Source organism: Mandrillus leucophaeus, unplaced genomic scaffold (assembly GCF_000951045.1).
Source record: "Mandrillus leucophaeus isolate KB7577 unplaced genomic scaffold, Mleu.le_1.0 Scaffold116, whole genome shotgun sequence".
Taxonomy (NCBI): Eukaryota; Metazoa; Chordata; class Mammalia; order Primates; family Cercopithecidae; genus Mandrillus; species Mandrillus leucophaeus.
The window spans coordinates 4609475-4636827 of NW_012099876.1; the positions used below are offsets into that span (position 1 = coordinate 4609475).

Sequence of the window (27353 nt, forward strand, 5' to 3'; positions counted from 1 at the left end):
GGCCATTAATCCAGTGGTGTTTATTCAAGCAGTATTCACACTTGCTGTTGAATAACAAGGGAATCAAGGCTCCCCTAGATGGGGCTCCCGCAGCTCCAGCTTCACAGCAGCCCCAGGTCTTTGAGAACTTCAGATGAGCTTTGTGGTTGAAAAAGCCTTTCAGTTCTTCCTCCATGCCTGTTAGGCAGGGCCTATTATACCCCCGATTACCAGAACAGACTCAGCGGGGTGGCAGATGCACAAGGCAAAGCCGGGTAGAACTACATAAGCTCAGAAGAGGCCACACTGTTCCATGTTTTCATACAAAAAAATTTAATAAATATTACTTTTCAAAATTTATTGCCAAGAACAACACATCAAAGATGCATTTTTATGTTCATATAACACTAATAGGACAACACAAAGTATCTTCACGGTCTCAATGGTGAACCAACAAGGTTACTCTGTTTTATAAGCCTTTTTGATCTTGAACTTCGTAATAGCACTTTGATTTCCTCACTTAAGGCAGGCAGTGTACTCTATGGCAAATCTAAACAGTGATCTTACTGGACATTTTATGGTTCAAGTATTCAACTAGCTTATTAGAATACTCCCTAAATGCAGAAGATTAAAAAAAAAAATTCAAATCTACAAGTGGTTCAGTATTACGTACGAATGGTGAAAAGAAATCAGAATTTACAAAGTAAGATTGGTGTGCTTCCAACTTCACACAATTAATTTGATGTTTTTAATCATATTCAACCACTCACATTTTGGCTACGTTAAGTCATAGCTCAACTTGTTCCCTTGCTGCTCTGCAGCAGATCACCTGCCTGTCTCTTTTCAAGTCTAAAGCAGAAAAACAAAAAAACAAAAAACCTGTTCTAGACTAATCCTCACACTGCCTCAGTCAGTCCTTAAAACGTGTTTTAAGTGATGCTATAGAAGGTGTTTTAAACATCTGACGTCGTACAAAAAAATTCCATCAGTATTCTGGGCACGGAAGCCCATCCTATTGTTTTAAAATAAACTATTTTCAAACACCTTAATTTTGGCTTATAGGCAACAAGTAATGAGAAGAATTCAAAAAAAAAAAAAAAAAAAAAAAAAAGCCATACACTTACAATGCTATCAAAAACCTTCAATTCTAAACACATACATATAAATAAAAAGGAATGATGTTTTAAGGCTCTTGATTATTAAGTTAATAAATCAAATATACACAGTGATTAATAAAAAAGAATTATTTACATAACTATACAAAGTTCTACTTTTGACATTTTTTTCTTCTTTAAATTCTTCATTTTACCAGCAACTGCTGACATCAAAGTCTCCCCTCCCCCAACAACAAAAATACAATAAAAAAAATAAATAATAAAGTCATTTGTGATCGTTGCTGTGGTTCTGAGCTGCAAAGGCACTTTCAAATACAGAACTACTTGTACGTCATCATAAAACCAATATACAAAAACAACTCAAGAGTCAATAAATATAAATAAAACTATGATCTAAGACTGCATCACCATTAGGACATCTGGCAGAAGTGGGAGCTCAAAGACCAGGGGGCTGGGCAGGCTCCTGGGAGCCCGATCCGAGACGTGTCGGCTGCAGGGGGACAGACAACCAGGGTACTGTCGACTAGCTTTTTGCATAGCTGTGAGATGCGGCACTCGATTTCCCAGCCAACCACAGAAACTACCATTGCCAGTGTAAGCCAGCTTGTCAAAACTTAAATTAACACAGGGATTCTAAGTCAACAACAGCCTCAGACTCGAGTATGACACGACAGTTTAAAGAACTACAAGCCCTCAGACTCTACCTAGCGGCAGCAGTGCCCGCGGTCTGCTATACGATGTACTCCATCCGGTTTAAGCTCTGGGCACTTTCCAAGTCTCTGTTGTCCTGTTTGTTTGTCCAGTTTGGGTGTTTTGTCGGCGTGCCGTTGGGGGGCTTCTCTTCCCTGTCTACCAGCGTGTACGCCGGCTGCTTGGCAAACCGGGCTTTCTGCTGGTGTTTGTCCATGTCGTCCTCTTCTACTTCGGAGTTGTGTGTCCTTATTTTAGACATTTTGGAGTTCTTGTTCTCGTAATCCTTGATGGGGACGGTGTTGGCCCCATGTTTCTCAATGGGGTTTTTGATCTGGTTCAGCTGCTCCCGCACATTGTTGGTGGTGTTGTCCTCGGAGGCCGAGTGTGTGTGGCTGCCCGGCTTCCGCCGCTTCCGCAAGCACCAGTAGAAGGCCGTCACCAAGCAACAGATCCAAGCCACGGTTAAGACAGAGCTCAGCAAGGGAACCAGGAAATCTGTAAGGCAGGCACAAAACCAATTAACTCTCCAAGAAAGAAAGAAAAAAGCGTCACCGCAGGAACAAAAGAATACCAACAGTGGTTCTCCTGCCCTTTGTCCCTCAGAGGGGGGCCACAGGGACAAGTCCCTTTTCATCATTGCATATGGTCACTTCACAACTTGATAAGCAAATGCTGGGATCAGGCCCCTGTAGACCTTGATACTCTTATCCCTGGAGAGACTGGGTGGAGCAGCAGCTCCTACAGGCTCTTTGACATCACATGGGGAGAGCAGTGTCTTGTTAAGTCTGGCCACTGAGGCAGCTCAGTACAGGAGTCAGTTTTCAGAACTAGAAACCCGATTCAAATGAGCACAGACAGCTCAAACGTGCCATGGCTCCATGCCCAATCTCTCTCTTGGCCGAAACGGTGCTCGAGATCCTCAGGAGGGAAGCCTGGACACCCTGCAGGGCCATCGAGCCTCACAGCCCTCAGCAGTGGCTGGGCTGTCCCAGGACACCTAAATGCCAAGTCAGGCTTTATACAGCTTCAAACTCAAGGACAAAGGACAAGCAGTGTCCTAGGGCTTTGTCATGGATCTAGGCACAATACCTGTTCTGCAGGGAACATTGCATAGTGTGTTAGGAAGGAAAATATGAGGCAGATCTCTATTCTCATGGGCCATGTGACCTTAGTCAAGTAGGCTGCCCTCAGTTCTCAGTTAAATTGGGAGCTCCTGCAAGGGTAGGACACTGCCAAGTAATCCCCCGACCTGATGGCTTTATTGAAGTGTAATGAGATCATCTGCCATCACACAAATAAACTAGTCCCACTTGACACCTACCTGTTCTGTTCTTCAGAGGCCGCCTCTGCACTCTCACTTCTGCAACAGCAGCAATGAGCGAGCTGTTTCCATCACGTTTACTAACAAGATCGATTATTTTGTCAGTGATTTCCTTGATCGGGTTTCCATCATCCCGTATATCTTCAGCAGACTGGAAAAAGAATGATCAGACTTGAGAGTCAGGGGAATAGTCAAAGCAGCCTTTCTTCAAAACTACTTGACAATCTGTGTCTGCAAAGCTTTTTGTCAGTGAATTTGCTCCATTCAGACACTGGTTAACCGAAGTTTGTTAACTGCCTTGCAGTCGAATAGGGAGGTGTGAATGGGTCTTATACTTACAATGGCCACATGTATTTCATTGTTCGCTGAGGGGGAAGGCTCACAAGCAATGTAGATTGAATATTCAGCAGAAACATTCTTCAAAATATTCAAATTCCGCAATTCACTGCAAATGTGCTCTGTCGTAAGACCCTACAACGATTTTAAAAACCCACACACGTAAGATTGAGAGGAAGAACAAAAGGCTGAGATGTTCTCTTTGAGGCTGGGCTAAGTTCAAGCTCACTTTACTATAAGACAGGAATTGAGGCTAGGGAGAACTAGATCCTAGCTCATGACATTCCTCCTTTAAAGCAAGCAAGCAGACATCCACCATTCCAAAATAAAAACAAAAAGTTGTTACGTACTGGTGACATCATCTCCTTGTTAAAGGTAAATGTGATGTTCGCACAGTTATCCTGGTAATAGGAGTCAGAGGTGCACTTCGTCTTCACTGGCTGGAGACTGGAAGACCGACACTCGCCCACACCAGTGCAGGGGTGGACGAAGCACTGGTCGTCCAGGATGGGGATGCAGCTCTGCCCGCTGGGGCACTCGCTGTGCCCTTTGTGGAGCAGGCATGGTCGAGGGCCACACCAGACCTGGAGAAAAACAGAAGCTGGCAGCTTAGCAGGCATGCTCACACCCCTGATTCCAGAACACAGGTGAATTGTGGCAGCCATCATGTCCTACCTTTGAGCAGGCGATCCGTCCATTCAGGCATTGGCAGGTATTACAGTCATCATCCCATTTGGCCCCATCTGGTATCACACTCCCCATGGTGATACAAGGTCTCCCTGAAACTGACAGGTGGAGACTGGTGAGCAGTTTATTTTTCTGTGAACTGGATCAGGGTTCAATTCTTTGGTCCCTGTTATGAAATGGTTACACCTGTGCCCTTTGCTATGTTAAGATCATTCTTCCCACAGTAACAGCATGTATACTTCCTACTTTTGCTGGCTCTGCGCTTGGCCACAAGACCTGCTCTGGCCAATATAACATTGGCAGATGTGATGTAAGCAGAGCCTGTGACCAGCCTCTTGCACGCCTACCACTGGCAACGAAGGGAATGTGCCCCAGACACAGCCACTGGCCGAACTGAACCCAACCCACAGCACAATCTTTCTGCCCATGCTGCATATCGTAAGCGGTAAAAATAATGCTTGCTACAAGCCACAGCAGTTTGGGATGGTTTGGTACACAGTATTGTGGCAACAGCTGACCAAAAACAGCTACCTGTTTTGGAGAAGACTCCTCACGTTTCCTTTTCCTTGCAGCCCCCCACTGTGTGTTCCCTCCCTGAGCACAGTGGCTTATTTGTGAAAAGTCAAAATGGTGACTACAAAGGTCCCTCACCCCAGAAGACCCATGGGCAGCTGGAGCCTGGCACACATACCTTCCTGGCACTTGGCACCACTGTGGCCTGGAGGGCAGACACACCGGTAGCCATTGATCTCATCCACACAGGTGGCTCCAAAGGCACAAGGTGAAGACTGGCATTCATTGATGTCTAGGAGAAATGGAGTTCAAGTTTAGGGACTGATGGTTTGTAGCAATGTTTTGAGATTTTTATTGACATAATGTACTAGAAAAGCATATTATCATAAGCTTGATGAATTTTCACTCAGGTAAGCAGCATCCAAAAGAAGAAACAGATCATCTACTGCAAAAATCTCCAATCACTGGCCCCCAAAGACCACCACCATCCTGAGTTCTAACAGCGGAGAACCATTTTGGGAGGCAGCAATTTTTAATTTGATTCCTTTCTCTGACAGTGCAATTTACAGCAAGCCTGGCAAAGTTTCCTGGAAAGGGTCAGACGGTAAACATGCCGGGCTTTGTGGAGTATATAGTCTCTGTCACAACTATTCAACTCTTGTGGTATCATGAAAGTAGCCATAGACAATACGTAAATGAATGTGTGGCTCTATGCCAAGAAAACTGTATGTATAAAAACAGACAGTGGGCTGGATACAGCCCCTAGGCCACAGTTTGCCAACTGTTTATTTAGAAACATGAAACAGATACAACCTGCCCCCATCTAGTGCTGAAGACTAGTTAATCCCAGACTTGGATTTCAAGCAGCAGTAAAATTTCAGACAATTTGGGTACAAGAATCAAACCATAACTACTCTAGCACCTTTTTTTGTTCTGTAAGAGAAAGGGCTTGTAAAAAAGAAATTAGAGAAAAGGCTCGAAATAATACGTTTTAAACTTCTTGAAAAACTGCATTGCCTGCCCGTATTTTCCTATTTTAGTCATTTCTCCAGGGCCTGATCAGACCCAGCAGAGACAAGCCTCTGGAAGCCACAGTCGTCCTCCCTTCCGTTTGTATTAGCTCTATCCTATACCAGTGTAGCTGCGGTTAATGTCTGCTTGCCCATAATTTCATGTTAGTCACGGGGAAATGCACACACTTTCTTCAGGACCCCAGTGTAATCATCAGATTCTGTGGCTGGCACTCTCTCCCCAAGAACAAGGAGGGCGACACCACCCAGGGAACCACCAGCAGGTACCTGGGAGGATCCAGCCTGGGATATCTTAATCCCAGCTGGAAGAGGGAGATCCTTGCTCTCTGAGAGCTACTTAAACGGAATGGTGGCTTTGTTTTTAAAGATGAAAGTCTCGGGCTGACGTATGGAATGAAGGGGTAAAGCCATTGGGAAAATCAGACAGGGACAGTCCTTACTTATTCTGCAGTCAGGTCCGGCAAAACCCGGGGCACATTCGCACCGGTACCAGTTGTCTCCATCCACACAGGTGCCGCTGTTGTAACTGAGGAAGCAAAGACCGCCTTGGTTACCAACCTCCCAGTCCATGACTCTGGCTGCCAGTCACTCGCATGTCACCACACCAGTTACAGTCAGTGGCTCTCACCCCATGGCTATTGCCTGGGGAACTTTAAAGAATACTGATGCCTGGGTCCCACCCCCAGAAAGTCTAATTTCATAGGTCTTGGTTGCAGCCCAGGCAGTGGGAATTTTTAAAAGCTCCCAGGTGATTCTGGTGTGCAGCCAAGGTTGAAAAATCACTGCTCTAAATGAGGACACAAGCTGGCTAATTAAAGTGTGGTCCGTGGAGCAGCAGGATCGCTTCACCTGGGAGCTTGTTAGAAAAGCAGTCTGAAGCCCCACCCCAGACCTCCTGACTCAGAACTTGCATTTTACACACGATCCCTGGGTGATTCACACACACACGCACACACACACACACACACACGATACTGGATGAGTGCTGGCTTAAAAGGATGTCACACTTACCAGGGATGAGGGCTGCAGTCATTGGTATCTGCAAAGAAAAGACAACTTAATAGTGAGGCCTTCAAAAGGGAAAGCGGTCTTAGCCCTAAGTAAAACCACCACTTATTTCCTTAATACCCAAATGATAAAGTCGTAGTTAACACCAGCAAAATACCTTCGCTAAATTGGAACCAGGCCCGCACCACACTTAGTTTTGCTGTGGGACACATGTACACAGGAAGAGGCCCTGGTAGGGGATAGGGGTGGGGGTGAGAATGGAAGGAGACAGGCTGCTGGTCAGACCCAGAGCTGGGAACTGAGACGCCATCTGTCTCCACTTATCTCATTGGCGACTTTCTCATGCCCAGGTCAGGGCTGTATCCCATCAAGTCATTAATGCAGACCCAGGTGATACAAAAGCAGACATCAAACAGCTCTGCTTCTGGTTTCCATTGCAAGTCCCCAAGGGTGTCAGGATCTGCTCCAACAGCCCTGGGAGAGTTCAAGGGGGAGGACACTCACTCTGAGCACAGATGGGCCCCTCCCAGCCTTCCTTGCAGACGCACGTAAAGGACTCGCCGTTGACCACACATGTGCCCCCATTATGGCAGGGGTTGGGCAGGCAGCTACTGTTTCGGGCTATAAAGAAGAGCAGACACGACCACCCTGAGTATCCAGAAACAGTCTGGAGGGGCAAGAACCAGGCCCAGAGAAATAGCATAAGCTCCAGGGGCCAACCAGCAGACACGCCCAGGTGGCCATGCCCACTGCAGATCCCACATGGGGCAGAAAGTTACCTATGTTACAGGTGGTTCCTTCCCAGCCGCCAGGACACATGCACTTAAAAGCATCCCCCTCATCATAGCAGGTGCCACCGTTGTTGCACGTGGCCTCGTCACACTGACTGTCACCTGGAGGAAAATATCTCAGTGTGAGTCCCAGTGGCCCCCTCCCACAGGAGACAGAGGGAAGGGTCTCAGAGATAGCATCCAAGGCCAACTACCACTTACGTGAGTGGCAGGTCTTTCCTTTCCACCCGTTTTTACAGTCACAGTAGAAGTCGTTGACCAGGTCGCGACACGTGCCCCCATTGTGGCAGGGGTTCTGGCTGCAGTCATTAATATCTAGAATCAAAGAGGAGACAATCGGCTGAAGACCAAGTCCAGGACCACTCACGACAGGCGAGAGCCGAGCCTTTCCTACTGCTACATCCAACACCCTATTCTGAGAACAGCCACAGTCGTAGTACTTTAACACAATCAGGCTTTTCCAGGAATAAAGGAGCTCCCAACCAGGTTACTTTGAATGCCACAAGTTAGGCAAGATGTGGGGTGGGCCTCTGGAAGTCCCATGGAAATTAAAGTAGAAATATGACTTTCCTTGCAAGCAGGAATAGTTATTACACAGTCTAATTCTATAGCTCCTCAGCAGAAGTTCCTCCCCATAAGCTGTCATCAGTACTCAAACGCAAATGAGACACAAGTGATACTGTCCCATTGCAGAAATCACTGGGGTCTTGCTTCCAGAGATTTCCAGGACAAAGAAAGATTTCCCACGTTGAAGTGGGATCCCTCCAACATGACCCATACATCCCAGAGCTCCCCAAACAGTGGCAGACTCACTGGTTTCACAGTAGGCCCCCTCCCAGCCGTCACTACAGATGCACTTGTAGGAGTTGACACCATCGATGCAAGTACCACCATTTCTACAGGGGTTGCTCTCACAGTCATTAATATCTACCAAACAAAGCAAAAAAAAGAGCTGAAGGACAAGTGAAGCCATAGACAAGCACTGTTCGGCAGTTTTCATGGCTCCCTCCTGACACAATGCACCTGGCACCTCCACCTGCCACCCTCCATCAGGGCTGTTTCTCAAATTAGGCGGCTTATCAAGCAGAAACTTCCAGAGTGCCTTACCCACTTAATGCCCTCACATGGGCATTCAGTCACCTGTACTTGGTGAAAGTGGGGAAGAAACTCCTAAAGAGGAACCACCCAACCTAGCAACATTCCAGAATGTTCCAACATAGATATGGAGGCTCCGAGGCAGAGTGATCTGGTAAATTGAACATGACCTCAGTCTTAGATCCAGATGTAAGGATAAGCCTCGACCGGTCTTCCCCAGCCTTGCTGTTTCTGATTAAAACAATTTCAACACTGCGGGGTGCAGTGGCTCACACCTGTAATCCCAGCACTTTGGGAGGCCGAGTAGGGGGGGGTGGATCATCTGAGGTTGGGAGTTCAAGACCAGCCTGACCAACATGGGGAAACCCCATCTCTACTAAAAATACAAAATTAGCTGGGCATGGTGGCGCATGCCTGTAATCCCAGCAACTGAGGAAGGCTGAGGCAGGCAGGAGAATCGCTTGAACCTGGGAGGCCAAGGTTCCAGTGAGCCAAGATGGCGCCACTGCACTCTAGCCTGGGCAAGAGCAGCGAAATTTGGTCTCAAAAAAAAAAAAAGAAAAAAGAAAAAACTTTCAACACCAATGATCCCAGGGCGGGGCAGGGGCAGAGGCAGACTGGGGAGCACTGGTCCCTTCCCGGATGACGGAGTCTTACTTTCATGGCAGTATGTTCCCGTGAAGCCTTTGTTACAGTCACAGGTGAATTTGCCTCCCGACTGACTCTTGCACTTCCCGTGGGGACCACAGACATTCGAGGAAATATACCGCACCCCTTCAGGTGTGTCGTTGGAAGCCATGGCCACTGTGCAACTGTCAATCACTAGAAGATAGGCTTGGGATCAGATCATAGCCATGCACCCACAGACGCAGCATTCCTAAGCCAAGGGCCTGGGCCAAGCCCACTTTCCTGGAGACAGAGACCCTCTGGCTAATGAGACACACACCCCAGGAAAGCCAAGATACTGGCAACATGCCACATCACATTATGATGTGGCAAAGTTGAGACTCCAGGCAAAGAGTTTTAAAGCATTTTCTCCCTCCACAACCAGGAAAACCCACATGCTTGCAGGTCCCCTTCATGCTACCTTTGACATCTACCCAATTTGGTAAACACTTGCTAAGGAAAAAGGACCTGCTTTATTCACTTCCTTTTTGACCTTAAGCAAGGCTCAAGGACAATCTTATAGAAGCTTTAAATGTTGTGCTACCTAATACAGCAGCCACCGGCCACATGTGGCTATTTACATTTAAATGAACTAAAATGAAATAAAATCAGTTTCTAGTTGCGCTAGTCATAGTCTACATTGCCTGGGGCTCCCACACCTGACCGTGCAGATACAGAACATTCCCCCAGTCTGCCGTTGCAGGAAGTTCTGTTGACAGTGTTGTTCTCAGGCATTTGCCTCAGCGTTGCACATCAGCCCACCCCAGAACAGGAATGCTAAATGGATTTCACATTCTCTCCCCTGGGCTACTTGTAGACATGGCTCTCCCACTGGCAGGCCTGAATAGATTGTTTCCACGTGTTGCGGCCCGCTACACAGACAGGATCATTTCACTGTAGCGGTCCTCCTCACCAATACATTACTTCTCAAGTGTAGCAAGGGGCAGTGGCAGTAAGTGGGGACAAAAGGAGAAAGTGGCGACAGCCAGGTCCCAGGAGAAGGGAGGTACCTTCACAGGGGGTCGTGCGGCAGTGGTCTTTCAGGTGTGAGCAGTTCTTGCCCTCATAGTCCTCGGGGCACTTGCAGAAATAGTCGCTGGCACGGTTGTAGCACTGGGCACCGTTCTGGCAGGGATTAGGCTCACAATAATCAATGTCCAGCTGCAAATATCAGGAACAGGGAAAAGGGGGAGGGATCAAGGTAAAACAAAGGTGTCATGATAACTTCTCTGGGGCAGCAGGCACTGGAATCTGACCGTTCCTTCTGTTTCTATTAGAAGTCACCCTGTAAGATACATGTCCATGCCCTAGGGACTGCCAATGTCCATATTTGAAACAATGGAGCAGAGTGGGAGAGGGAGCCCAAGAGGGGGTGGAGGGAACCAAATAGAACACAAAGACGAAGACACTAAGAAGAAAATAATTCGTCAATATCTCCTTCCACCAGCATTTGTCTAGCAGAGACTCATCAATAGGATGTTAATAGATGTCAGGAAATTCCAGACGTAAGAGCTGAGGGAGGAGTAAAGGGGAAGCGGAGGAGGCAGCGGCTCTGCTGTAAAAACTTGGCCATCTGAGGTTTTGCCACCACTCACCTGACAGAGGTTTCCAGAGAAACCAGTGGGACACAGACACTGGAATCTGTTGATTTCATTCTGACAGTGACCCCCATTCAAACAGGGGTTGCTGGCACATTCATCGATGTCTCTCTCACAATGATCGCCTGCATAGCCAGGTGGACAGATACAGCGATAACCATTAACCAAATCCTGGAAGAGGAGAAGGGGAGAGAGAGAGACACGTGCTTTTTTTTCTATGTATTCCACAAACACAGGGCTTCAGCGGTTTAGCATGACTGTTGCGGTTTAGCTGGTTCACTGAAATAGCCAAATGCCAAACCTCTGAAAACGGTTAGAGGAATTTCTACGTGCATGCCTTCAAAATGACTCCCACGAGGCTGGGGTAACATAAGCCCTAGTGAAACTTCCGAGAGGCTCGTTTTTCACCCAAGTTTTTAAATCTCACAGGGACAGAGCTCTCCCAGTGTCACACAAATCTAAAGATCTGTTGTCAATTGTCAAAGTTTTGATTTAAGCAAAGATTTACATACCCGACAGGAGGCGTCATTCTGACACTGGCCAAGGCAGTCATTAATATCTAAAAAATAAATAAGTCATCATTTTAAAGAGGTAATTTACAGTGAAATTGGGCTTAATTGAAAAGCCTTCTCAGCTCAGGATAGATAAGTTTCAAATCAGATTTCCTGTGTGCTTCCCGTGAGATAAGGTTATTACGCTGGGTGGGGACCCTCCCTAATTCTTCCAGAATGAGGGAGTGAAACTTCACATCATTGTTTCAGCCACATTATCAGAATATGGCTGGTTTTAGCAGCTAAATGAGCCTGATAAAGTGTGTGATGTTTTCACTGCTGCACTGACCACTCCCTCTCAAAAAAACATTCCCACTCTAAGGTTTTCCTTGTACTGCTCGAGTCTTAGGGCTGGAGCCTCAACACAGACCAGCAAGTCGGCTACCCAAGTTCCATGAAAATCAAAATGGAAACAAAGTCACTCACTTATGTCACAATTCTGACCCATCCAGCCGGGAAGACAGTCGCAGTAGTAGCTGGCAATGAGATTCTTACAGGATTTGGCGTTTACACAAGGTTTGGCCTCACATTCATTTGCATCTGAAAGGAGACGGGGATGAGCATGAGAAATGAAGTTCAACCCGCATCTCCCCCACTTTGTAAAAAAGAAAAGAACAGGCCAGAGTTTGTCAGAGACATGAGACCTTTTAATAAGCTAGCTAAATAAAAGATACTAGAGGTTCCCTCTATTTTAAGCATCTGATCCCTCTCCCTAGCCATTATCCAATAAGAACGCTAATTGATAACTTTCCAGCTGCTAGTTAACCAGCCCCCAACAGAAGAGCAGAAAGCCACCAGGCATTTCTGTGCAAAACCCAGCGCAGCCTAGTTGCTGGGATTTAAATGTGGCAAAAAGAATGCAGACAGCTCATTCCTCATGAGATCATCCCCGTTTGGAACCCAGCTGAACACTCCTCGGACAGACGATTGACATGGTTCAAGGAATCCCACGACTTTCCCACAGGGCCTAAAAGAGCTAGTCCATTTGCATTCAAGTTATTTCTCCCAGGCCCGCTAGACTCTTGATAATAAATCACTTCTTAGCATGATGGAGTGTGAACTCACACTGCTGGCCACACGCTCGTCTTCTGTAATGGCTTTGACAAAGCCAACCTTGACATAAAAATTACAGTCGCAGGGATTTTCTTACCTAACTGGCACGTTTTGCCAGTCCACTGTGGAGGGCACACACACTTAAATCCGTTAACCAGGTCCTGGCAGGTGCCCCCGTGGGAACAGTTATTAGGAGAACAGTCATCAATGTCTGGTCAACAAGAAAAGGAGGGGGTTGACAATTTAATTCAATCCATCTGACAATTAGATCCTTTAACATCACCTCTCACATGAGGGGCTGTCATTGAAGAGCCAGACACCTGCTACAAGGAAAGCTACAGCAGGACAAGTGGGACAGTGACGATAAGGCCGAAGCCTTGATTTTAGCTTTAAATCCCCCACTGCCCCAGTTCATGTAATCCCCAACCTAAGCAGTGGGGGAGAAAGACAGCTGGATCCTGACAGAGCATCCGCCCAGGAGGAACACAGGACATCTCTATCTGCCTAATCTTTATTTTTAAAGAAAAGTTTCATCATGGCTCAGAAGTAGCTAAGGAGTAAGGAAAAACAGTTCTTTACAGGTGGAAAACCTTATTCCTCTTATTTGCTTAGAGTCTGCCCAAAATAGCACAGCTAGAGGCTGCATTCTCCACTTCTGCTCTGACCAGAGAGAACTCCTGACAATTTATCAAGTATTCACTTTTGTGTCTTTATGACAACCCTCGGAGACGGCAATTGCTACTGTGCCATTTAAAGAGGGCCCAGGGAGCTTCTGTGGCCTGCTAGAGTTCCGCAAGTGATGGGTGGGGGCCCAGGACCAGCACAGGCAAGCTGACCCCAGAAATCCACATCCATAACCACACCTGGGGTGCTGATGACAGCGGTTCTCAGGCCTGGCTGCACTGCAGAATTTCAGAAGTTTATCAGAGACCATGGACTCCCGGATTCTGGAGGGAATCTGGGGGACCCAGAGATTTACACTGTAAGGCACCCCAGGTGATTCTGACATACAGCCCTGTCTCACAGCCAAAGGAACTCTGCAGGCCACGTTCTTCTTCTGGGGCCCCCTGGCCCTATGACAAAATCCAGTAGTGAGTGACAACCTCCCCTGAAGGCAGGCTCTCCATGGCTGCAAGGAGAATAACCACAACTGGAAGGTGGCCAGCTCCAGGAAGCAGATGCAAAGGAACAAGCGATTCCACGAGGACGTTCCTTCCAAGAACAGACACATGCACTACCTTAGTGGGACAGGATAGGGGTGCTGGGAGACTTCCAAACACACAAGCCGCCAGACTGCTTACCAGACTTATGCCTGCACCCGCCCCTCTCCCGCTGAGACGTGCACACTGGACAAGCCTAGGTACCTCTCCCCAGCGTGGTATCTTGGCACAAGGATCCTTAGAATGGACACAGGCTGAAAATTGGACTTACTTGTAGAGCACGTGGGGCCGGTCCAGCCTGGGGAACACTCACACTCAAAGCCCAGGGAGGTCTCCTTACAGCTGCCTCTGTTGTGGCAGGGATCAGAGAGGCAGGCGTGCTCAGCTGCAAAAACCAGGATGGCAGTCAGCGAGGGATGCCTGCGCACCGCTGCCTCCCCACGCCCCCCTCCAACCGAATCCCACACCACAGCCACTAGTGCAAGCGTATTTCAAAAACCAAAAGCAAGCGTGTGATAGAAGCCTGCTGTGTCTAGGAAAGAAAGGAAGTCATCTTTCTCACTGAGCTGTCTCTAACCACATTCCGAGACATCGTAGAGCTGGGGTCATTTCATCTCCCGCTGCCTCCTATATGAATCAACATCATCCAAAAAACCTTCGGGACTTGAAAGTTACAAAGGCCTATAGAATGGCTGGGATAAGGCCTATCTTTGGAGGCTATTTGCACTTTTTCTTCCTTACACAAGTCCTTAAGTATATTTTTTAAAGGCTGAGTACAGAAAAATTAGACAAAGGACTCTCATTCAGCTTGGACCACTTACCAATTTCACAGTTGGGTCCTGAATACCCCTCAGGGCAGGAACACTGATATTTGTCAGGGCCTGTGTTGCTACAAGTTCCCCCGTTGAGACACGGCTGATGGGTCCCACAGTAATTGAGATCTGCCAAAAAGATCCTGGAGTCACTAAGAGACGCCTGTGAAGGTGGCGAACCTGCCATGTTTCTAGCCCCAATCGTCTTTTAAAAAGAAAACCAGAAAACCCACACAGCATTCAAGGAGAATTCAGAATAAAAGCCCCTGCCAATAAAATTAAAAACCAAATTACTGCCATCCCACCCCCAGATCCCACACTCCTTCCGAGGCCCGCATCCCACCCTGGGTCTCATCCCTAGGGGCTATACCTTTGTCACAGAGCTGGCCGCCCCAGTTGGTCTCACAGAGGCACTGCCAGGGCTCGTTACAGATGCCGTGGACGCACCCCGGGTGCGGGATGCACTTATCACAGTACAGGCCTTGCCAGCCGTACTGGCACCTGGAGACACACAGCACACCTGCAGGTTAGCCTTTTGAACATTAAGAGAGACCTGCACAATCCAAACGGAAGACTGCAAAGTCCAGGCTTTTTCTGTTTTGTGTCTGGGGACAGGGTGGTAGACTCCCAAGGCTCATCAGGGGCTCCGTAGAAACAAACATTTTCACAGTTGGGCTGAGGTCCCCTCCCAGCCGACTCCTGACAAAAGGAGGGCTGTTTGGGAAGAGACCAGCATGGGGATGCCCTTCACAAAGCCACTCTCTTCTCAGGCTCACACGAGTGAGCCAAAGGTGAAGGCGTGGAATAAATCAACCTGCACACCTAGTTGCGACAGACTGTAGAGAAAGGACTCTCCTGGTGACAAGAGGGCTATGCCAAAGTCTCTGCAGACGCCGCACTTGCCGCTCTGCTCTTTGTCTGCACAGAAAGTCACGACCCCAGCTCACAGAAAGGCAACAAGCCACCAAGTGCAGCAGGAAACCGCGTCACGATGACGCTTTATTCAAAAAAAAAAAAAAAAAACAAGGAGAGAAAGGGGCACCCTCCTCCCTCTCCTCCCTTGGCCAAGGCCAGAGTAGGCGCTGTAAACCCACTTCTATAGGGAAGGAGAAGGAAATGACAACACTTGGAACCAACTCCATAATTTGTGTCCCATTACTGTGTGCTAATTTATAGTGATTTCTTGCTTTGCCAAGAAAAGAAAAAAAAAAGCAGTCTGCTTAATTTATCTAGTATTGGGGGAGTTGAGGTTCTTTTATATAAGCATCTTGATTAATCGTACTCTTTTGGGGCCAAATAGTGCCTTTGATCCCCAAATAAAAACAAAAACAAAACAACTTTCACCTGGGGTGGGAGCGGGCAGCATCTCAAACCACTCTCCCTTCAAGTTTCAAGCCCTCTGAAACTGTCATTGCCTTCTCAAGAGCCAAGTTTTAACAAGGGTGGGGGAAGGCAGGGAGAAACATCAACTAGCCTGCCGGTGGAGGGCGGAGGGCGGAGGGCGGGGTGCGGGTGGGATGGGCAACATGTTTCCAGAATGGGACCCGGGAAAAGCCCCGATCAGCGCCAACCCCCTAAGCTGCTCAGCTGTAACTCTGGAAAACAAACCTCCCCCTCCAACTCCCCAGAAGGAAAGGCTTTCGGTTTCCCAAGAGCGGGAGGCAGGCTAGCAAATCCTTGTCATGGGAAAATTATAGGGAGCTAGCTAATAGCTAATCACCCACGGCTGGGAGTCAACTTAACCCCTGAGAATACTGACTAACCACTTCCTAACTTCTAAAACCCAGCCGTGCACACCCACATGCAAAGAATCACTAGAATGTGTGGTTTAAAGTTAGACACTGGATTCTGGTTTCTGTAAAGTGGAATGTCAACGTGACAAGTGACTAGAGGAGTAAGATAAGAACAAAATTACAATCTAAATAAGTTCTCAAAAGCGCACACCCACGTTAGTGGGAGGTAGGGGGGTAGCCATTCTGTCAAGGCTGATATTCTTAGCCTGAAAGATAGTGAGAGGGAACTGATTACGAAATGGCAATATTCTCACCGTCTTCCCTTATTCTCTTCCAAATTCAGGATCACTAGGCCTCTTCAAGCTGCCTCATAAAGGCAAGGAGAGGCAGCTGAGGACCCAACCTCACCTAATTAAAGAGACCTCAATCCCCAAGCATAAAAAAGCAACCACAAGAGGCCATGGATGACTTCAAAAGAAAACAAATAAAAATACTGACCCTAAAAGAGGTACCAACCAAGTTATCCCAGTTTAATAATATATGATTAAGATTCTCATGAGAAATTGAAGTGACTTTCCTCAGATGATGATTCATAATTAAGTTTGATATTATTGGCAGGCTTGCAATAAGCAAGCATGTATACCCAGGGAAAGGGACTCAGTCTACTTGGGAACAACAAAAACCAGTAAATTCTCATGTGGGGGTGAAAAAAAAATAACCTGTGTAATACATAATCCAAAAGACAACTTGCAGGTAACTTGCCATTCAACTATTTTGGCGGCAGGACACAACCTGAACTTCCTCAGTGTGAAGGTTCTGTTTTGACTTTCTTTCAAGGTAGGGAGAGAAAACTGGGCTGGGAGACTATGCAAATGATGTGTGGGAAAGTCGCACCTTAAGTAAATAAGGCCATCAGTGCGTGTCTGGGCAGGGAGAGGGAGGTGGGACTTCGAAAGAGAAAGGGCTAAATTCTGGAAACAAAGCCTGTTGTTCTGGCTGGGAGGGCCCTCCCCTGTATAGCTGTATGTGTGTTCTGATGACAGCAGCACAAATCACAGTCGGCCTCCGCTGATATCCATCTGAGCAGGGAGCAGGCTTGGAATCACTAATAGCACTGCCATTGGGACTTTCTCCAGAATGCCCTTAATTAGGAAGAGTTAAGGTAGGTGGATTCCTGCTCCACATTTGACAGCAGTGCTGTTAAACACTACAGTTCACCGCCACCAATGGGAGACAGCAGGAGAAGCCCCTCAGCCTTCCAGGAAATAAACTATCTTTTTGAAATGTAGGAAGAGACAATTCAGGACAACCAGTTCTTAATGTAGGGTTCCCTGTTCCCCCTTGCGTGGGAGGGGAGCAGACGGAGTGGTGGAATCACAAAGGTAAAGGCCACAGATAGTTCTCTTCAAAGCAGCAGCCTCAACATTTACCAAGCAGCAAAGTCATGTGGCAAGCTTGTCAAATCGCAGACTCCTAGGCCAAACCAAGGACTGGGATTCTACAGATGTGGGATGGAGCCCACGAACCTGCATTTTAACAGCTCCCTTGTTAATTCTGGAAGTTACACTTTCAGTACTGAGGTTTTGGGGCAGTGATCGCTGATGGTTCCATCAGCAGGATCGCTTGGGGGCTTGTTAGAAATGCAGAAACCTGGGCCCAGCCCAGACCTATAGAATCAAGACCTGCATTTTAATAAGAGCCCCCAATAACGTTAGTTTGGCACATACTGGTTTAGACTATGTTTCGTAAGAGTCTCTTCACTCATGTCAGAGTAGCTTTTGGGACAAAAGTGACAGGTTCAAAGGATCCATTTCGTGTTACTCCATAAAATTTGGGAAGAGGGAGAGTAAAGCATAAGACTGCCAAAAACATCGCAGACACCAACAATATTTCCCTAAATAAGCCTTTTCCAAATTGGCATAATATAAATTTCAAGAAGTTCCAAAATCCGCCATCGTGAAGTGGTCAGGGCAGGCCTCCCTTTGGCTTCTGCATTGTTCCTGGACCATAAAGGAACAGACTTCAAAGGACTGCAGCAAAAGTCTACATTCATCAGGCTCAACTGACAAGATTCCGGGGCAGCCATTAACCTCTCAGCACCAACCCAGCTCCCGCCTGCAAAGGGGCCAGGAGATTGGACTAATCCCATTCTAAAGAATGCTGGACTTTCGCCTATTGATGGGAAAAGTGGGGGAGGGGGCTGGGAGAAGAAAACCTTGGTGGAAGAGGAGGAGAGAGATGCAAAGACACAAGCCCACATCCCTCCACCTAGCCCATTAGCACTGTAAGGAAAGATTAGAAAAATGTGTTATCAATTTAGAGAACAGTTAATACATGAAGTCACTGGCTATGCCCAAAGAGTTTCTTTTTATTCCAAGAGAGAAGTGGTGTGTGCATTCCACCAGACAGCTGGTATAATTTAATAAGCTTCGGATGTGTCTATCTGAATTTTTTTAAAAAGCTTTCTTGTTCTCCAAGGAAAAAGAGGCATAGTCGCAATAAAATCAGTCCCTCTTACATAAAGGAAAATTAAAAGAAATCTCACAAAAGACCAGTTTATTTACCTGCAGTCACCCGGGAGTTTGCAAGACCCATGCTTGGGACTGCAGCCTTGTCGGCAAATAGCTGTAAAAAACAGAGAAGGGCGTGTCAGCACACTGCCTGCTCCTTGCATCGCCACAGTCATGAGAATGGCCCATTGCATTAAAGTCTGCAAATTCCACAATTTTAATAGATCTCATATCAAGTCCCTTGTAAGGAGAGGAAGATGGGAGAGGCCCAAATAACAAAACCAGCTTTAAACTTCAAGGCCTTGTTAGCAGATCCTGAAAACATGATATTGTTTGGGGACAAAATGCAGACAAGTTGATGAGGGAACAGGGACCTTCGTCCACCCTCTCTAAACCACAGCTACCCTGGCTCCTTGAGCAGAGCTTGGTCAGCTTCCATTCTGCCCACACCCTTTTCATTAGAAGAAAAAAAGGTAGAGATAATCCTTCCCCATCCCACCAGGACACGTTCAGATGAGCCTCAGGCTTAAAAAAAAAAAAAAAAAAAATCCATACCAAATGCCTGGTTTCAAAATTCCACGGGACTAACAGAGCCAACCAGGCTGGATTCATTGGGCAGGCTAATCTGGTGGCCAGATCTGGTGAGATTTTTGTAAAGTACCCTTGCAGAGCGATTCTCTACTTCATTTAAAAAAAAAAAAAAAAAAGTGACTTTTTAAAAAATGTCAGTTTATAAGACCAGGCACAGTGGCTCATGCCTATAATCCCAACACTTTGGGAGGTTGAGGCAGAAGGATAGCCTGAGGCCAGGAGTTTGAGACCAGCCTCAACAACACAGCAAGACTCTGTCTACACAAAATAAAAAAGCTGGGAAAGCTGGGTGTGGTGGCATGTGCCTATAGTCCCAGCTTCTTGGGAGGCTGAGGCAGGAGGATCACTTGAGCCCAGGAGTTCAAGGCTCCAGTGAGCCCTGATTGTGCCATCATGGGTGACAAAGTGAGCACTTTATCTTAAAAAAAAAAAAACACCAAACAAAAAACCCACACTAAGTGTTAGGTCATTTAATTTTTCAAACACACTAAAATATGTTAATCAATTTCCCTTTTCATTTGAATTCCAGAAATGCTATCCTTTTTAAACTCTTGTCTCCAATTATTTAAGAAAGCATTAGTACTACCCAGGAGATCTGCAAATTCCTTCCCCCATGCCCCATCCCTCTGTCATGGTTGTAAAACTCACTTCGAAATTGAGCTTATCAACAGAATTTACCTAATTACCATGTAAAATAAGCAGAGTACATTATTGCTTATGAGGGGATATTATACAGTTAACAGAATTACCCATCAAGTTGCTATGAATTGGAATCACTGAATTCTATAAAGGGACTGGGACAGTAGACAGTACAGAGGCTAAAAGTGGGCTCAGTCCTCCATCAGTAGGAAAACTTGAGCTAACCACATACCCCTCCCCCTCAATGCCATGACCCCAAAGACGCCCAGTGAAAACTTGCTGCAAGGCTACCCCGAATGCAGGGGCTATCATTTCCTACAGGATTGCCTGTTCAGACATCAACTGGGCTAACCTAGTCCTGTCTGTCATCTATTTTGGGTCAAGTTCCTTAGAAGCAGAGTCTGAGAAGGGGATCTGGACATAGGTAGAAGGAATTGAGGGAAGCAGAAAGGGGTAGGGGAAGGAGCTGAGCAAGAACATGGTCTCAACTGGAGTCTGATTTCAGCCTAATCCCAGGGTAAGCTCTAGAGTGCGCACTGTACTACTGTTTTAAGGCAAAGGAAGCTGGCCTTTGTAGCCCTGTCTGTCAATCACTGACTCTGAGCTGGAGGAATGGGGCATGCACTGGTTTGGCCAAGGACGAGTCTCCTGAGAAGGAGCAGCTGTGAGCTGTTGGCAGCCAACACAGCACCTGGGGGATGGCGATGTCAGTAAAGGGGATCTGGATGGGGCACCGACAGCATCTTCTACACTCAGCATCTTCATGCTGCAGGCCCGGAATAACAGCCAAAATCCCACCCCACCTGAGATAGCCACATGCCACCTGCCTGCTGGTGGGGGGATAAATGGACACTAAAAGCCACAGGCATATGTGCACATGCACACACACACATACCTCTGTTGCATTCAGGGCCCATCCAGCCTTCCATGCAAGTTTTGTTGCCATTCTGGTCACAGGCATAGTGTCCGAAGAAGTCATCTCGGGGGCGGCAGAACTTATTGCAGCCAAAGCCATAGTAGTAGTCATCACAGGTCACGCGGATCTGATACTCAAAGTGGGCAACGCCCGTGTTCTGCTTCAGTGTCTGCCACTGCCGGCTGGGGTTGATCATGCCCGAGTGAGAAGCCTTTTCAATAATACTGTCAGGTTCTAAAGACAAAATGATGAATCGTGTTAAATATTCACATTGGAGCCTTCTTCCCTGACCGTTTTGGCTTTTTAAAATAAAAACATACGCACATGCTACGAAATTATATCTATTGTACAAAAAGGCAAAGAAATGAAAAAGGTTATGCCCTTACCTAGAGACAACCTGTTACCACTTATTTACCTTCTTTCATGGGTACACAGCATTTCATTGTCTGGAAACACCAATAAATAATTTACCTAGTCCCTGACATGTGGGCATGTGAGTCGTTTGGGTTTCCTACTATTAAACAAAGCCACAGTGCGCATTCCTGGAACGTATCTGCCTATGTATGGTTCCCACAATCAGACACTCTAGAAATGGAAGTGCTGAATCAGAGTATGTGCACAACCAATCGGCATCTGTCCGCAATCTCAAACTACCCAGTCTGTCCTCCCACCACCCAGGAAGCTGTGCTTCCCAATAACACTGCCAACATTGTACATTATCAAACCTTCTCATCTATGCCTGACAGGTAAAGAGGTATCTCGTTTAATTAGCATTTAATTAAGTGATGGTGACAGTCCTTACTGGTAGTTACAAAACCATTTATATTTGTTCCTGTGACCAGCAACAGCCTCTCTCCTCTGCCAACTTTTCTATTACATTGCCATACTGACTTGCAAGAGCTCTTTACATATGAGAGAAAGTAGCTTCCTATGGAAATGTTGCTCTTGAAGAAATTTCATTATTCCAGATAAAGGTCAGCAATCATTTCTGGTTTTAGAGTTTCGTGTCTTGCTCAGAAAAGCTTTTTGTCCATTCCGAAACTCTTAACTGGAAGCTCAGGAGAGGACTGAGTTACATTTTTTTAAAAAGTGTTAACATGGCAACCTTTAAAGCCAGCCCTTAAATACCAACACCTTGAATTTGATGCATTCCACCTTTCTCCCCTGCCCAGAAGGCAGATGGAAGAATAACTCACCAAAGTTTAGACACAGGTAAATCGAGGGGACGGTTTCTTTTTTTCTCTTTTTTTTTTTTTTTTTTGAGCCAAGTCATGCTCCCGGAAGAAAAAGCTTACTGAGGAAAATAAACACCTCCAGCTCAAGCAGCTCTCAGGAGTAAGTAGTCCCTGCCCTGAGGCCATTTATGATCTAGTTTGAGAAGAGACAGGTACAAAAATAGCTCAAACATCAGGTGCCAGGAGTGCAGGTGAGGGATCTGAAAAGGCAGCGAGGCACTAAGTCAGCACCCCAGCCTGGTTTTGTGTTTGTTTTCTTAAACCTGTTAGCACCAACTCTCCATCACCTTGTCAAATCCAAGGCCATCTTGGAGAGACAGAGACTTGCAATGTCTGTGTGATTCTTAACCACCCACATGGCTGTTTTTCTAGGCCTCGGGCCCGTGCTCCTTTACAAACTGATGCAAGCCCTGTAGGTGACCGGGAGAGAAGGGACTCCTGGGTGGCTTCATCCACACATCCCACTTCCAACAGGGCCCCAGTATTCACCCTCTGGGGCTCTCAAACTGCTGCTTGGGCAAGACAAGCCTTGAACAAGCCCACATACCTGCGGCCTGACACCCCGGCAGCACTGAACCACTTGCAGGTAACACTTTCCTCATTTTTGCAAATAAACAGAGGCTAAGGAATGACAAAAATGTCTCTCCATTAACTATGTTTGCTCTGCTGGTTCAGTTAAAAAGCATAGTGGGCTATTACCACACGCTTACAAGATCTTCATAAAAGGGATCGGTTAAACACACTAGCCATGGCTCAAAGGCATCTAGCTTCTGAGGCTGGTATCAACAACAAACAGTTCAGACAAAAGTTCAGGGCAATCCTAGGGGTACAAGACTGATATGTACTTTTCAGTCACGCAGTAAGCTTTCCACTTATTTCCGGGAAGTGCCGTGTAGAGGATCACTTCAGAATCTTCAGTGGAGCTAATAGAGCTGCATACATAACTTCACACCTGCTCAGGGAGGGGGTCAAGCGTGTCCGGGTTCGAACACCTCTGCTGCCTGCTTCCTGATCACGCTTCCCTTCAGCTTGGGGCACGGGAAAGGTTATCTGTGGCAGTTCACTTGGCAGTCCAGCCTTGTGATTGGAAAAGGACGTCACCATGCCTCTCTGCAATCCCTAGTGCCATGAAGATGAATCACGAAGAATCCATGACCACCTCGCAGGCCACGGAGGAGGTGATGAAGGGCGAGTCTCAGCATAACCTGGGACCACACCAACCCCAAAACCTAGAAGGGGACCTCAGGGAAAACCTGGTCTGAAGTGTGCCTATGTATGCTTACATGTCTACTGTGCATTACAGTAAACTGAAACCATTTGCTCTGGGGGAGAAAGAAATTTGGAACTCTATATACCACAATCCCAAAATGTAATAAAAGATTTTGAAGGACCGATGACAGAAGGACCAGCCTTAAATACTTTCGAATACATAAACAGAACCTAGGCTATATTTGGGCCCGAGTCTGCCTGTGAGGGCTCACTGCAGAGCTGATAGAAGGAATTCTCTGCCCTAAAACTCAGGGTTCTGCCTTTGATTTACCATCTGAAGCCAGAATGTTTACAACTCGCTTGGGTCCCACCGGGCAGCCAACTCCATTTGGGCTTCTGAACATCCTCAGCTTCTGCCCTGTGCAGTGCAGTCCAGAGGGAGTGGCTCCGGGTGAAGAAAGGAACAAAACACTCCAGGTAGCATAAACAGCATGTGCAAAGGTCCTGAGGCAGGAGAGCACACGATGTAGTTGAGGATAGAAAAGCAACTGCTAGGGTATGGCCAGGCTATAGATACGATGGACAACATGGTGTATAAGACAAGGCTGGCAGGGAGACAAGGCTGGGCTGCACAGAGCCTTGTGGGCCACGTGAAGATCTGTCCCAAGAGCAACAGAAGGCCACCGAGTGGTTGGTTTTTCATAATAAGGGTGACAAGCCAAGGTTATGCTCTGAAAAGACCAGGATGGCAGAAGAATGGAGAAAGCACTAGAGGTGGGTCAGAGCAGATCAAGGTGGACCAGACGGAGGCTACTCTAAGTTCGGTCATGAGCAGATGGTGACTTGGACCAGGGCAGTGGCAGAAGGCAGGCAGATTCAAGTGAAGAGCTGGAGAGATTTTTCAGAACTTGGAGGTGGACTAGGTATGGATGCTAACAGAGACGAGGTACACAGAGCGCCTTCCATATTTCTGACTTATGGCAGTGAGTGTTCAAATATCAGTGCCAGACACCCAGAAGGGGCGCTAGGGAAGGGACTGCTTTTGTCAAGAGAAGATCCTGACTTGGTTTTAGCTGTGCTGAATTCAAGATTCCTTGGAAGCATCATAGAAGAGGTCAAATAGGCAAGTGGAAACCATTCCCACCAAACTCATCTCCTCTTCGGGGTTCACCAAGTGAGTTTTGATAACCCGCAATGGGCACCCGTGACTTTGTATCAACCCCTCTCTCTCTAAAAACAGAGGTTTAAAAGACCTTTATTCCTACCCCAGTCTTCCTTATCCTCTTCCAGGGATTTGGTTACCCCCCAAGCAGGAGATGAAACATCCCAGAACCCCAAAATGGGGCTACCTGGAAATGCAGACAACTGTGGGTAGTTCTGGACAAGCACTGGGTTCCCAGGGACATAACTCCCTGACCAGTGAGGCAACAGTAGGCCCAGGAAAGGTTCTGCGAATGCTGGAGTGTGGCAGGGAGGTCTCTCACATGTCCCTAACAAGTATAATGACCCAGCTCTTATCACAGGCCAGTGTCAAACTCAAGTTGTTCACTCTACTGGGTGGATTGTTTTAATAGCTAAAAGGGAGGGGAAAGAACACCATGCCGACACCATAATATTACAGAAGAGCCTATGCCTCCCCCCTTCCTCGACCCCTTCCTGCTTAACGCTTAGTTACCATTGTAAGCAGGTCACAGTGACATAATGTTCACAGTCCTCAACGTTTGTGGCAGGGAAGGGAGGGGAGAACAAACAGGTGTCTGTGACCCTGACTGGCATCAGCCATAGCCAAGGCTGACACAGCTTCCCTGCCACCCCCACACGCGCTCCCCATGGCATTATGGGGTAGTCCTCTGGGGAGGAAGACTTGGACCTTGGACTTTCACAAGCTCCCCCTCCAGGGAGGATGACACCCAAAGAGTTGGAGTTAAGATTCCCAAGCTAGAAGAGTGATCCAAATGGCCTGGGACTCTCTGGCACATCTGGGCTCAGCTATGATTCTGCAGCCCCAAGTGGCCCAATAAGCCAGCCACAGGTGGAAGCTGCCCACGCAGCAGGCACCGAGCCCTCACTGCACCCACGGTGGGCATTCACCATTCTCTGTCAGCAAAAAAGCAAGGCAAGGAAAGAGGAAAAGATGTTATTCACAGTGAAAACAAACCAAAAAATGGTAAGATAGAAAAGCAAAAAGAACAAGGCATTCAGAGAACGGAGAGCCAAGACAAGAAGCTGGATCCACTTTTCCTCATGCACACACCAAGAGATTTCAGTGCACATCAAGTTTTCCAGCAACAGCAACGCAAACTCTGCTGGCAAAAAGGGAACTGAAGTTTCAGCTCGTGAGCAAAAACACTGTAAAGTTACAATTAAAGAGCAAGACTACTTCGTAAGCCAGACTATGTCATTTCCATCACATCCTCCATGGCTTATCCACCAAAACCGACCCCTCACCGTCCTGAAAGGCAACCTGCACTGAAAACAGAGCCATCTTTCAGAAGGGGACAAGGCAGGTAATGGCTGTGAAGCTCTGTAATTCTGCTTCAATGAAAGGTCTGTGGCGCAGTGTGGGAAACCTGGACGGGCTAGAAGCTCACCTGCCCACCAAGTGAAATTCAAGGTCGGTCTCTAGAGCCCAGCACCACCTTTATGGCTTTATCTTTCTGATGAGAGATTAAACGCTCACTTAAAGTTTAAATGGACTTTTAAAAAGTCACTACTTTGATCCTTTAGCAGCCTACAAGGTTTTAAAGTTGTAAAACCATTAAGATCTCTATCCTGAAGATAATCTAGGTTTCATAATCAGGGAATGAGTTAACTGGGAGTCTGTTCTGGCCACTTAATATTCCAAGCTAAAATTCTAGAAAAGTTAAGGAATAGATTCCACTGACAGGTTCACCCTAGGGTGCGGGAGAGAACAGAAGGCAAGGGGTGGCAGAAATCCTAAGTACTAAGGAGACAGATCCAGCTCCAACTGGTTGGCCAAGCCCCACACTTCCACATGTGTTTAGAGAAAAGTCCACAGAAGCGATACTTACGAACGGTGTCATTACTGGAATCCCACGCCTCCACAAGCAACGTATAGGACCTCTGCAAGACAGATAAACAACAATTTAGCAATTCAGAAACAGGGTCGACTCTCCAAAACCTCGTACATTCTTGGCCTCCTCCCAGAAGACCCCACCAAACAAAACCATAATGCCAAAATAAAAATTCTATTGGTCATTGCACTGAGTTCCTGGATGTTTAAATCCAAACCAACTCCCCTTCCTTTGTCAGTACTCGTCCCAGGTTGACAAATGACTCCTTTCACCTGGCAGGGACCCCCTGGGGTCAACATGCATGCAGGCAGCTCAAAGTTGAGATCAGGAAATGCCACCTCCCTATATGATATGAGAGTACTTAGCATATAGTTTCCCAAAACTTTCCAGACCCTGACCCTAGTGCACAAGGGGGGGAAAAAAACACAAAGAATTTATTCTAAGTTAACCTAACCAGGTATTTGTACCGAGGGGGTATTGCTAAGGTTACACTTTGGGCCCTGGTGAGGCAGTCTCTAGGGAGGCCCCCTTTTCCTTTTTAGAACCCCTTTGAAAGCTCTGTCTGTGTGAGACCATCCTGGCTCCCACAAGTATCGGGTAACTCTAGGAAACAGGAGGGGGTAGATGCAAAGCGACTCTGCAAGACAAAGAAGTCAACCTCACTTGGGCGGTGGAGTTGGGGGCAGATCCCAGGGAAGAAAGTACAAAGGGAGAAACAACCGCATACCCATGGGTTATATTTATTGATGAACTTATCTGTTAATAAGATCTAACATTCCAAGAATAATCAGAGTCTACTAACTAAACAAATTCCCTGGATACTGGCAAGATGCCAGCTGTTAAACTGAAGGCACCTTTTATCTTCCAAGCTTATCTCAGAATTCCACCTCCCCACCCCTCTGCCAAACCTAAGCTATTAGCAAATTCCCTCCTTTTCTAAAAATTTCCTTCGTAATTTACAGTAAGGTCAGTCTCGCAAAACACCAGCGTTTAAATGAAGCTTCTGCTATCTTGGCGCTGAAGAAATGTACTCATGGCAGGTGGGGTAGACAAGGAACATGAACTGGGTCATGAAT

At 47.0% G+C, this 27353-nt stretch overlaps 1 protein-coding gene across 2 annotated transcripts in view; it reads right to left on the reverse strand.

The window, feature by feature from the left end:
• JAG1 (jagged 1) overlaps positions 1 to 27353 on the reverse strand; it is a 35307-nt gene continuing 7954 nt past the window's right edge. Inside the window, exons 1-25 of one of the 2 annotated variants that reach the window (XM_011998775.1) lie at positions 24508 to 25613; positions 20778 to 21032; positions 18707 to 18767; positions 14780 to 14910; positions 14419 to 14538; positions 13869 to 13982; positions 12535 to 12648; positions 11811 to 11924; positions 11346 to 11392; positions 10831 to 11004; positions 10246 to 10396; positions 9227 to 9391; positions 8288 to 8401; positions 7676 to 7789; positions 7463 to 7576; positions 7188 to 7304; positions 6687 to 6714; positions 6116 to 6201; positions 4823 to 4936; positions 4120 to 4229; positions 3795 to 4028; positions 3448 to 3579; positions 3109 to 3259; positions 1799 to 2282; positions 6 to 285 (exon numbers count right to left, since the gene is read on the reverse strand). In XM_011998775.1, the coding sequence (XP_011854165.1) occupies positions 1825 to 2282; positions 3109 to 3259; positions 3448 to 3579; positions 3795 to 4028; positions 4120 to 4229; positions 4823 to 4936; positions 6116 to 6201; positions 6687 to 6714; positions 7188 to 7304; positions 7463 to 7576; positions 7676 to 7789; positions 8288 to 8401; positions 9227 to 9391; positions 10246 to 10396; positions 10831 to 11004; positions 11346 to 11392; positions 11811 to 11924; positions 12535 to 12648; positions 13869 to 13982; positions 14419 to 14538; positions 14780 to 14910; positions 18707 to 18767; positions 20778 to 20994 (3180 nt within the window). In that variant the 5' untranslated portion in view covers positions 20995 to 21032; positions 24508 to 25613 and the 3' untranslated portion in view covers positions 6 to 285; positions 1799 to 1824. Of the gene's footprint in view, positions 2283 to 3108; positions 3260 to 3447; positions 3580 to 3794; positions 4029 to 4119; positions 4230 to 4822; positions 4937 to 6115; positions 6202 to 6686; positions 6715 to 7187; positions 7305 to 7462; positions 7577 to 7675; positions 7790 to 8287; positions 8402 to 9226; positions 9392 to 10245; positions 10397 to 10830; positions 11005 to 11345; positions 11393 to 11810; positions 11925 to 12534; positions 12649 to 13868; positions 13983 to 14418; positions 14539 to 14779; positions 14911 to 18706; positions 18768 to 20777; positions 21033 to 24507; positions 25614 to 26274; positions 26327 to 27353 lie in introns of those variants that run through there. The other variant, XM_011998766.1, reaches the window with a different exon arrangement.